Source organism: Channa argus, chromosome 8 (genome assembly GCF_033026475.1).
Source record: "Channa argus isolate prfri chromosome 8, Channa argus male v1.0, whole genome shotgun sequence".
Lineage (NCBI taxonomy): Eukaryota > Metazoa > Chordata > Actinopteri > Anabantiformes > Channidae > Channa > Channa argus.
In genome coordinates, this window is record NC_090204.1 from 23,318,424 (window position 1) to 23,330,496 (window position 12,073).

The following is a 12,073-nucleotide window of genomic DNA, read 5'->3' on the forward strand; positions in this document are numbered from 1 at the left end:
ATCTTTCTTTAATATGTAATCGAAAAACTAATTTACATAAAGTTCTTCCCAACGCGGTCTTCTGTCTTTAGTTATCAGCAAAGCCTTTCGTTTTCGTCATTTATTGCATGAATATAACATTTTTGCTACTTGTTTCGCTTGTTTTTTTATGGAGTTTTTTTATGTTTTACTCTGATTCATGCTTTTATCATGTCATTTTTTATTGTAAATCGGGGTCATCATGTAATTTAGGTGTATAAACAAAACACACATTACAGACATGGAATAAAACAAAGCAGGACACAGTGGCACTGATGTGAACCAGCTGGAACCATAAAAGATCCAGGCAAAAAGTACAGCATCTCCCCAACAGTAAAGAACTTCTGCAGCTGGAGTTTTACACCACCTGCAGCCAAGGGTTGCAGATGAAGATAGTAGAGATAATAAATCCAACCTAAACATCACAGCAGCGATTTTGAAATGTCAGCTGCTGTTTCTTTGTCTGTAGGAACAGACTATGACATTTCATGTTTACGCCTGCGTTGACGTTTCCTGCAGGTGGTGCAGCTTTGCAGGTGCAGGTGTTCTGACAGTGAAGAAACAGCTCCACCCCGTGGAGGATCTGCAAACTGCAGAAATATTACTCCTGTGTCTTACTTCCACTTGGCAAAATTAATATAAAAAAAAACAGAGAATAAAGTCACAATGTTCTGAGGGAAACATTTAGAAGATAATAAATTCATTTTACATACATATGTGTACTAAAGTTACACATATTCACAAATACATAAAATGAACATGTGTTCTGAGCCCCCTGACAGAGCTGAGTATTCTGATTTTATTTATTTATTGTTCACTATCATTATTGTAAAGTGGTACTAAAATGCTGTTGTAAGATATAAACTGCTTCCAGCTTCCTCACATCTAAAAAGTATAAATAAATCAAAGGAAAATAACAATAGGACAGTTTTGCTCTCGTTTTTCTGTCTGGTACAGGAATATATCATGTTCGATATAAGAGTCCTTTTTTCCTGTCTGAGTGATGGGATCAGTCAGGATGGCTCCTCGTCCTCTCTGCTGCTACCTGCAGGACTGGAAAAACACGACAAATCAGGGAGATGCAATACTTTCATAATTTCATCCGATTTTCCTCCTTGAAAGAGGCCAAATAGAGACAGTTCCTATAATATGTTTCATATTATTAATTCCAAAAAATAATAATGACTGAGATGACTTTTATCAGAGCAGCTGGTTAGTTAGAAACTTATCTACAAGTAACTAGACAAATCCTATTAATTGTATTATTTGTAATAATTATATTTATTTACTTGAGTTTACAGGGAGAATAATTTTGTAAAGTTTGTACATTTTAACAACTTTCTAAACTGTTGAGAAGTCTGTCACACAAGATCCAAGTCTTAGTCAGAGTGTTGTGCAATGTTGACCTCTGTGATGAAATGAAGCTAAAGTTTAAAGACTCACACAGTGGAAAACCTAAAGCACATGTACCTCAGTACATCTGAGGTACATGGTTCGGCGATGGTGCTACTGGTCTACGTCCTAGAACTCCTGTTTTGGGCAAATCTGCATCACAACAACACAGAAGAAAAAAGCAGGTTTTCTACGTTCAGGCTAATCTTCCTCAAACATGGTCTGACTCCAGACCGGCGGACTCACCGTACTGGTTAACCCAGGAAAGGCTGGAACAGGTAACAGAACAGCTGAATTTGTGAGAGTTCACTCATTTCAGTGAATGAAGTTTATATAGACGTTGAGAGTTCAAGCTCTCCATTCATTGCTGAGTGTTTAAGACAAGTTAAGTTTCTTTTCATGATAATAAAAGTAGAACATGTTGAATTCAGAGCCTGTGGATTTTGGGAAAAAGCGGCTCCGTCTACAGAGTTTACACAAAATGCAACATTTTATCCACAAGTTGCATTTTCTGACTTGATATAAAATTGGAAAGCAGCCCTTTAAATTGAACTTGTGGTTTATTTAATTTTCATGCTTTACTCTATCAGTCTATGGACTAACAGGTGAAAGCAGAAGGGCTCAACGTACCGGTTGTTCTTCGCTCAATGGCACTGGAGCCGGTTTAGCTGCCGAAGTTTCTCCCGATGAACTTGGTAAACTCTTTGTTTCAGAATGAGCGACCAGCGATGCAGGAGTCACCAGAGCTTTATTCTTCACCAGGGTGGACAGGACTGAAGGAGGAGAAGCAAGAATGTATCTAATATTTCAACAATCTTTACACTCATGTGTTAGGGGGCTGGTCTGGTCCGTACCCTCTCTGGTGAGGTTCTCAGCAGCGCTCATGGCCTTCCCGCTCAGGTCGCTGACCATGTTGTCCACTGTGGCTTCATGGCGGAGGAAGATGGGCCGAACGACTCTGTTGTAGATGATCTGGGAGCCGTTCCACGACATCGGGGCCATGCACCACAACAGGAAGAGACACTGGAACCAGAGACCCAAGGATTACTGGACACAGTCTTCATTTAAAGATCAAATGTTTTTCACAGTGGTTGCTGGTTCCACACCTTAAAAGCGTAGTAAAATGGAAACCAGTAGAGGAAAATATCAGAGAAGAACTCGCCCAGACTGAAGACGCCGTACACCACCCAGTACGTCAGCCATTTTGTGTCGTCTTCTTTGCTCAGACTTTCGATGGCTTTGATTCTACAGAAATGAGTGGAAACAAACACAAGATAAGATAAGACAACCATGAAATAACCACAATGGGATGGAAATGTGAACAAAGAGACAAGAAAGAGAAATGTCCTCAAAAAGACGCTAATGTAATTACAAAATCATGTAAAACCAGGACACTAAATACTATCGTCTGTGCTGCAGCGGATCAGAGATTATCGTCCCATTTTAAAATGTATTTCGTGGTTCACGTGGCTGACACCATCTAGTCTTGTCCTCTGGGAATAATATGCACCGTTGCAAAACAACAAAAAGATAATAGACTTGAGTCTGGATGCAGGTCTGCGTTCAGGTGGATGGATGATGAAGCTAAAGCAGGTCACCATCACACGAAGAGATACTCACGAATAATAGGCTGGATAGACGAAACCAATCAGGTTGCAGAGGAGGGAGGCACCATATCCATACACCAGGTAGAGTCCAGTCAGTGAGACGGCACCTGGACACACACAGGAGACAGAGGAGAATTTACACATTATTTCTAATGTCTCTGTCTACTGATTGTTTAAACGTCTTATTCTGTGACATGATCAGTCACTTCATGTGATGCATATGGACACAGTGACTGTACATGCACTTCAGTAGACCTGGTTCCTGCAAATCCACATTTGCATTTCTCCTCCACCTCACAGCTCACAGCTTTTAACTGTACATTGACAGAAAACACTGCTTTCTATCTTTTCTTTTTTGTGTGTGTGTTCGTGTTGCAGCAGAGTGACAGCGCAGGGGGAGAGAAAGAAAAAAAAGAAAGACACACACACACACACACACACACACACACAGCTGACCCACAAAAGGAGCTCTCTGTATCTTAAAATGCTCTAAGGGAAAGCGACTTATTGGAGTTAGCTACATTTTCTCTCAGACCTTGTGTTAAAGATGAGGTGGCATCGCACAGCTAACGATCTCTCCTTTCATTCATTCTTTCACCGAGCTGCGTGTTGCAGCCTTTTGTCACACACAGTTGGACAAAGCCGATGAGTCACCTGGTTACACACTTACATGGCAGAGTGATCCGTGTTGTCTGACAGAAATCTAGCAGGTTAGGGAACCAGGTTTCCCCAATCAGGTGCCCCAACTTCAGAAAACCAGCTTTTCAAGAAACTGTTTACTGAACACAAACCAGGTGTGTAATGTGGCACATCTTCATGCAGTATATACAGTACATGTACTCAGAACTACTTGGTTACTTATTGTAACTACTGTTGCTAAAATGAGACAGGATGCGTGTACTGGAAGTGTGTTTTTATATTACTGTCCTCTTCTCTAAACCGTTTCTATAGGACAGAATGTTACCGGTTTAAACTTCCACATGTTTAAATAATCAACATCTGGTTGATTTTTGGTTTGTTTGTTTTGAACTGGAGACTAAATTTGACCAATTCCCATTTCATGATGCTTGCACCGTTTTTGCTGGGACTGAACAAGAACGACCAGTGAGAGGAACCATGACATTTACAAATTGTACGCTGAGGGGACCATGGGGACAGCAACATGTGGGGGGTAATCAAACCACAAAGCTGTTGGCTTTAATACTCTGCTGATCATATGTAAGAGATTCAGTGCGTAAAGTAACAGTCAGACGTCAAAACTCTGCAGATATTCCGACACAAACTGACAGAGACGGACAGTTCTGTAAAAAGTGTCCTACCTCTGATCAGCGTGTCCTGCTGTTCACTCATGGAAGCCGCTCTGCTCTCTGGGAATAATCTGCTCTAACGTTCCCGCAGTGTGTGTGTGTGTGTGTGTGAGACAATGAGCACCAGGCACTACCCTGACATCATGTCCTGCCTGTCAGCGTGTGTGTAAGAGTGTGTTAGTGATCCACTGTAGGACCATCAGTATGAATAGACTGCTGTTCCCTGCTGCTCTGCTCAAAGCTCCAGCTACCAAACTGGGCCGGGGGGGGGGAGACACATGAGTACCGATCACTTGTGAACACAGTGGGACCCAGATGGATGTGGTCCGACCATCTAAACCTGCTGTGAAGCTCGGTCGAAAACATCAGCTTCTTCTTTTGCATCGTGTGAATTTCTGCAATGGTTACTCAGCATTAATGCCACACGTGAAAGCTCAGAACATCTATGCTACACAGGATTCAGACTTTAAAAACGAACCACAGCACACGCGCTGACCCACAAACCTTCCAGGACACTTACAGACAGCAGCTCTGCGTAGCTGCCATTTGGGGGATTAACTGAATCCTCTTCAGTTTTCCACTGACATGCAACAGGTAGTAACGAAGCTTGTGAATTAAAAGAACAACACAATCACGGCAGGAACCTCCAGAACACATTTGTAAAGAACAGAGCAGAGCGAGGAGCAAGCAGAGACGAAGCTCACGTACCCACTGCGATGACCTTCTTCTTTATCCCGGTTTTCTCCTCCACCTTCCCCAGCAAGTCGGTCACCATATTTTTCTCATTCAGAAACTTTTCAGCTCGGTCTTTGATGGAGGAGAGGACGTCCAGCAGGCCCATGGTCCTCAGTCGCGTCCTCAGGTAACAGAGGAGCTGGGGGAATGTGGATCGTGCGCGAGAGAAACAGTAGCAGAGTGTAATCCTCAGACTGCTACAATCTGCTTTACTGAGGGGGAGAGGGGGAGGGGAGAGCGAGCGAGAGGTGAGTCGGAACCATTAGATCTGAATTTCAGGCCCACATCAGCAGAACTCAACTCATTTAAGGTGCATACGGGTTTTTTGATGCTGCCGTTTCGTTTCAGCAGGTTTTACAACAGCATGGCTCAGCAGTAAAAGAGTCCAGGTGCTACACTGACCTGTCTGCAGCCCAGACCTGTCACCTACGCATATATATGGAGGAGATCCTGAACTGCTGATCAGCCGAAATCATATATCAAGCTAGAATTGTAAAAGTGTCCTTTCAGAATTAAAGCGGTTGATCTTCCCAGCTTGCAAACACAGACCGTTGTTAAAAGACAAAGTAGATGCTGGAAACATGCACCTGTCACGTCGCCTCAAATTCAATATGAACATTACAATACTTTTCAGAAACAATTACATTTCTCAGTGCCAACATTTTATAGGTGTCTTTGTTCAAGCTACAAGAAGCTCAGCTTTCTGTAGTGTTTACATTTTACACAGTGTCCCAACTTTTGTGGAAACTGCCTGCTGCTAACCTGGGGTGTACTGTCTACCACAGGTTTGCTGTTGAACCAGAGGATGTGATGTGGTTTGACAGAGACAGGCCCAAACCTGGTCCCTGAGTGTGACGGCAGGACGACAGCTGCAGCAGAGGAGGGGATGAGCCTCTCTGGAGGAATGCACCCTGCAGGCCGACACACGTCTTCCCGCAGACGACAAACCTCCACCAGTCGGACTGAACGACACAGATCTGCTGAGAGGAGATGAGAGGATACCAAGGCATCAAGTACACATTATTCATCTGCTGCTACGTCTTCTGGGTGAGTGTCTCTGTCTGGGGACAGATTCAGAATCAAATGTGGGACTTTGCTCAGACGTTCATGTTCACACTCTCGGCAGCGCTCACTCTTCTTTCCCACTGTTGCACAATATGCTTTTACTACGAGTGATTTCAACATCCAGTTCCAGCGCTTCATAGGAAAAGGTGTGAAAACGGCAGCAGCTTTAACAACTGGAAATCATTTATTTCACATCAGAATTCACATCATAGAAATACTCCGCTACAAGTAAAAGTACTGCTTCATAAATGTCACTTACTGCTTTAAAAGTATTAGCATAGTTAAAGTAGCAAAAGTGAACGTACTCACGGAGAAACACATTCCGTGTGACATTTCATTAGCATTCACATGGTTTGACTATTTTACTGCAGTAGTTTTTGAAAGTTGCGTTAAATACCGTTATGTATAATATGCACCGTTTAGCCACAACATTACTACCGCCTGGTGGTTTGAATATAGAAATATTTCTTTTTTTATATATTAGAAACTAATAAATGTTGATGTAGACTGGAAAGAAAGCAACATGTCTCACATGACAGTCAGTCACATGTGCTTTAGCGAAAAAGCAAATCGCATGAAAAGTGAGGTCACTACATGTTCTCTGAGACCAGTAACTGAAGGTTACATTCATTCTGCAGCACAGTCCACAGATAGCTGTCATCTTTCTAGTTCTTGGAGTCGGGACAGGCATCAAAAACCCACTTTATGAATCCGTAAAGACCATCACTCAATTTCTGTACAGTATTTATTTATGTCCTGTAATGTAGTTCTCCATCCTGGAGACGGAGGTTGAGGAGCTCAGAACTAATATTCTGTCTTTGTCTGCAGGTTGTGAGCGCCGTCCTCATAGCGGTGGGGGTCTATGCTAAGATCGCCAAGGAGACAGGTTGGTCAAACAGTAACAGACTGATTGTGTGCATTAGCCCTTTACATCTGGAGGAACCGACCTATGACCTGGTTGTTGTCATGACCTGAACTGGTCAAAGTTTGCTCTTTATACTGAAAAGCCAAAAAAGGGTAAAGGGAAACTAACTTCTGTTACTCGTACTATATACTACATATAGATGTCAGGTTGGTCCATCCATGGTTGGACCTCCTCCCCAAACTAGTAAAACAAACTACAATGTGTGTGTTTGTGTGTGTGTGTGTGTGTGTATGTGCACGCATGCACAGATGTGGTCGACACTCTGGCATTGGATCCAGCTCTGCTGCTGATCATCGTGGGCTCGGTGATGTTCCTCATCACCTTCCTAGGATGTTTAGGAGCTCTGCGTAACGCCACCTACCTGCTGAAGACGGTACTCACTTATAAATACCAACACAAAAACATTTAAAAAGTACTCATTTACAGAATCCTACATGTATTATCAGTAAAATGGGCTTTGAAGTATCAGTAGTAGAAGTAGTTTATTGTGCGGTAAAGTTTGTCCTGATTTTAAAACATATAGAGTTTGCATAGTCCTTTGGTTCCCAAACTAGGGTTCGGGGGCCTCCTGGGGGTCACGGGATAAATGTGAGGGTTCGTCACATGATTAATGGGAGAAGAAAGACTCAAATGTCTGTCTTTGCTGAAGCCAATAACAATTCAGACATTGACCAGATAAAACAAAAAAACCTTAATTCTAATTGGATCTTATTATTACAAGTTTCTCTTATTTACAAGATCTGGACCACGTAGTTATGAGTTAGGTATGTCATACTTTTCAGGACCTGCCTTAGAATAATCAGATTTTTAGGATGTCTTCAGTCTTACAGTAGTTCAGTGACAGTTTTCAATACTTCCTAAACTCTGTAGTAAATCAGAACTGTCGAAAGATAATTGGACAGAATTAGCTTTTCAGAAAGTCAACTAAATTAGCTAACTGAGCTTTGCTTTAGGCAGTGTGGCTTTCAATTTTCCATGGCAACGCTGTACTTCCTGTTTCCTGTAGAAGTTGGTCACCAGTTTTTAACGATTAATGTTAATTAATGGACGTACAGATGACTCACTGATTTCTTCGTATCAATAAAGGAAACTTGAAAACGGGATGATTCTCAGGAAAGTTCTGAAGCGTCGCCTACGTTACTAAATGCTGCAAATCAAAGCTCACTTTATAGCCTATTTGTTGTCCACCAAATTATCTATCAGCATTTCTGTTTCACTTAAAGACTTTTTTTTTAGTATTGAAAATGCTGCAGACGTCCGAAAAACCTGATTATTCCAAGGCAGGTTCGGAAATGTTCTCATATTTAGAAGATCGTATCTTGTAATTCCGAGATAGGGTCTCAAACATTTTTGTCTTTGGTTAATGCAATGTGCACGAGTCTTACTTTGCCATAAAAGCATCAGCAAAACACACTTGTATCGACAAAAGTAAAAGTACTTATGAAGCCGCACATTAAATGCAGCTGAATGACGTAGTGTTTACATTTCTAACAAATCTGGCTGCTGGTGTTGCCGCGTTGCTCAGTTCTTACTCTTCAGGTCATCTAGTTGTGTCTTGTTTACTCCTGCAGTTTCTGGGGATCCTGGCAGTCGTCCTCTTCCTGCAGATCGCAGCTGGAATTGTGGGATATCTCTTCACTGATGTGGTAACATCACCTGTGGCGATTCTAGAGTCTGTTGGTGCCCTGGGCAAAAATCTATGTAGCATAAAACCGCTATGCATAAAATATGGGAAAATACAAAAAATACACACCACTCTGCACATAGCACAATAACTTACTACTGATGCAGTAATACACCAGTGATTTATAGTGCACCACATTTCTTTGCATCTAAATTTCATAACTTTCATTCATAACTTGACGTTTAGCTCAGTAGGACACAGCTTCCCTCAGTTACATACTGAAAGCAGCTGATTATCTGCTGCTATTCCTGCTCGCTAAGCTAACACATTGACTTCTGGTGACTCTGCTAACGTAGTTAGCGGAGTTAGCTCATGGTAAATGTCAAAGCGAACAAAAGAAACAACGTGACACTAGTGGAAGTTCTGTTATTCACCTGTGTCTTCACCACAGTTACAGCTCCACTAGCAGCATTTAGCTAACGCTGTTTAATTTATTATATTTATTATTTCAGTGGGTGTTTGTTTTGTAGTGTTGTGTTGCAAACTTTGCACACACAACTTTGTTTTACTATGTAGCGTCTACATAGTTTAAGTTTTGCCCTACTGGCCTGGGGGCTCAGCGTGCCGCTGGCCTTGCCTGCTAGAATGGAGAACCTCTGAAGGTCACACCGATCTGATGGGACGGAAAAGAGCAGGTGGGGGAGAAAGGACTATAATGCTAATATTATTGTTCAGAGTCTGCAAATTACCCCCAAAATGCAAAAAACAAGCTGACTCAGTTTCTTCCCACCACCACCTTAGTTCATGCAGCACTGCGACTTTCTCTGTAACCAAACCTGATGTTGTTGTTCAGGTGATGGAGAGGACGGACAGGCTGATGATGAAAGCCATCGTCCGATACAGGGAGGACCAGGACCTGGAGAATGTCATCGACTTCGTCCAGAAGAAGGTGAAGAAGAGAAAGATTTTTCCAGTCAATCTCAGGGCCAACGCGTAGAGACACACAGACAGACATCTATTCACACTCACATTCACACCTACCAGTACGCTAACATGGATGTCTTTGGACTGTGGGAGGACACCCATGCAAGCATGGGGAGAACATGCAAACTCCACACAGAAAGGCTGCAACCAGCTGGGGATTGGAATTGGGGACCATCTAGCTGTGAGGCAGCAGCGCAAACCACTCCTCCACCGTGCCGCCCACAACTGAAGATTTAAGATTTTATTTTAAGATGTATTATTGTAATGTTTCATTTGAAATTGGAAGTTTGCAGTAGTTTATGAGCAGGGGAAAAAGTTCCTTGATTCTCCAAGAGTTACGTTTTTTTTAAGGTATAAATGCTAAAGTGAGTTACACAAGTCCAACCACCCAAATCTGAAAAAACCCATCACTGTCTTTTGTGATCTGATGCACCTTTATACATAACGTGCAACTCTTGACAGAAGCATCACCAGAATGTGAGACTTGGAAAGTGCCATGAACAGAGAAAGCATGAATTAGCCTGATGGTTTGTTAGCTTTTGGATGCACAGATGCATTATGGGTACTTTCTGTGTCCTTGTGCAGCAACTGATGCACATGACTGGCGACTAAAATCGTGTCTGTTCTGAGCTGCTGTTCTAACAGTTTCAGTGCTGTGGTGTTGAGGGCTACAAGGACTGGTCCCAAAACGTCTACTTCCAGTGTTCAGAGACCAACCCCAGTCTGGAGGCCTGTGGAGTTCCCTTCTCCTGTTGTGTCCGTCTGCAGAACCAGGTCAGAACCAACAGCTGGTGCCCAACAGGCTTCAGAAGCAAAATGTGTTTTCTTTTTGTGGATTAGGATGAAAATGTGCTTTACAGACCTCTCACAGCCCTGATGTGTGTTGTCCCCTGCAGACAGTGTTGAACACCATGTGTGGTTATGGGAAACAGCGAGGGGACGAGCGTTTAGCTCGACAGAGGGTCTTCACCGTCGGCTGCCTGGAGAAAATCGTCTGGTGGGCTAAGAACAACCTGCTGCTGGTGGGCGGCCTGACCTGTGGCCTGCTGCTGCTCGAGGTGACACCAGCTCACATCCACCGTAAATCACGGTCACGCACGATATCGTTGTAGTTTTAATAGCGAGTTGCTGAAAACTGACGAGCGTCAATCTTAGGAGCAAAGGACGCTCTGTGGTTTTGTCTCCGTTAGCATAAAGTTAATGACAGAAAGTGAAAAACACTCATTTCTAATCTTTCCTCTGGCAGGTCGTCATGATCTTCCTGGCTGCTGCTCAGATCTCCTGGATAAACAAAGTCCAAAGGAACAAAAAACTAAATGCAACCAGGAGCAAATCGCAGAGGAAGGACAGCGTGTGGTTTCCTGCTTTCCCAAACTTAGACGAAGAATAGGATCATTTTTCTGACAGACCCGAAGCTGAGGGAGAGACGAGATCTGTTTACAGGGTGAATTCATCGTTTGGATACTTTAGTGAGGAGTGAATGTTTGTCCTGGTCAATTTTAATCTATTCCATCATGTGAAAGCCTTTATATTTTTATGTTAGAACTCGCTGATGTTTGCACACATATCATTAAAACTGAATGTCAATGTTTGAAGTGTTTTCCTGGTGCGACAAATGTTCTGTACTTATTGTGTGTCACCCTGACTAACTAACTAACTACTCGCTCAAACTCAACCCTCTCTGAGAAGATGGCGCTGAGGAGGCTTATGAGACAAGCATGCAAGGTACCAGGACCTTTGGGTGGTCAAACCGGCTGCAAGCCAGTGGACGTGGGCTGTGGGGCCTTTACTGAGCGTTCACTCGGTTTTCACACTGCTACAGGGGCTGGAGGGATCAGAGCCATCAGACACACCACAGAGGCTGCGGAACATCATCTCTGGCTGGTCAACGTGAAGTCTAATTTTAGGAATAAAATAAAAAGACATTAAACACTTTTAGCCAGTGCATGTTATAAAAGGTCAGTTATAAATTTTAGGTTAGTTTAAACTTTTCTTATCAGCCACATTCTGAGATAAAGTGTGAATTTCCCTGGAGGCTGCACTGTGACGAACACCAGAGTAAAACCGCAGAGATCTTCATGTCTCATTACCGTGATACTTTGCAGCTCGGTCTTATATGAGGAGTTTCACATGACACCACTTCATGTTCAGTTTTCCTTTAATGTCCTTGAGGACAGGAAGTCCCAGCAGGACAGGAGACCCCCATCTGTAAGCCTGGTTAATTAATCCCCGTTGTTCCTCTCTCACTCATCAAGTCGTCATTGTGACTTTAATCTGCGGTGGAGGATTAGCGGCAGAGGCACCTGCAGCTGCGTGTCGTTGCAGGGATTCGGTCCTGTGCGTCCTCACGCTCACTTTATTGGATTAACGACTACACGGCCTGTGAGGGGGTTAAAAATAGCTGCGGTGCAGAGAC

General features: G+C 43.0%; 2 protein-coding genes across 5 annotated transcripts; one reads left to right on the top strand and one right to left on the bottom strand.

Moving 5' to 3' along the window:
• Nucleotides 1-29: 29 nt before the first annotated feature.
• reep6 (receptor accessory protein 6) lies at nucleotides 30-5,957 on the bottom strand. 4 transcript variants are annotated; one of them, XM_067513226.1, is made up of 8 exons: nucleotides 5,822-5,957; nucleotides 5,033-5,271; nucleotides 3,031-3,124; nucleotides 2,517-2,655; nucleotides 2,265-2,433; nucleotides 2,041-2,183; nucleotides 1,462-1,563; nucleotides 30-1,071 (listed from the first exon to the last, which is right to left on the bottom strand). In XM_067513226.1, the coding sequence occupies exons 2-7, from the start codon at nucleotides 5,163-5,165 to the stop codon at nucleotides 1,540-1,542; spliced, it is 702 nt and encodes a 233-aa protein (XP_067369327.1). In that variant the 5' UTR covers nucleotides 5,166-5,271; nucleotides 5,822-5,957; the 3' UTR covers nucleotides 30-1,071; nucleotides 1,462-1,539. The 4 variants fall into 4 exon arrangements, with proteins under 4 accessions (XP_067369327.1, XP_067369326.1, XP_067369328.1 ...); XM_067513225.1 differs by lacking the exon at nucleotides 1,462-1,563 and having other exon boundaries at nucleotides 32-1,063; XM_067513227.1 differs by lacking the exon at nucleotides 1,462-1,563 and having other exon boundaries at nucleotides 35-1,071.
• Nucleotides 5,958-5,967: 10 nt separating this feature from the next.
• On the top strand, nucleotides 5,968-11,246 carry zgc:113223 (uncharacterized protein LOC541424 homolog). The gene is made up of 8 exons (XM_067513224.1): nucleotides 5,968-6,106; nucleotides 6,953-7,010; nucleotides 7,298-7,422; nucleotides 8,621-8,695; nucleotides 9,527-9,622; nucleotides 10,303-10,431; nucleotides 10,554-10,715; nucleotides 10,904-11,246. Exons 1-8 carry the CDS (start codon nucleotides 6,050-6,052, stop codon nucleotides 11,045-11,047), a joined length of 846 nt encoding a protein of 281 aa, XP_067369325.1. The 5' UTR covers nucleotides 5,968-6,049; the 3' UTR covers nucleotides 11,048-11,246.
• Nucleotides 11,247-12,073: the final 827 nt, after the last annotated feature.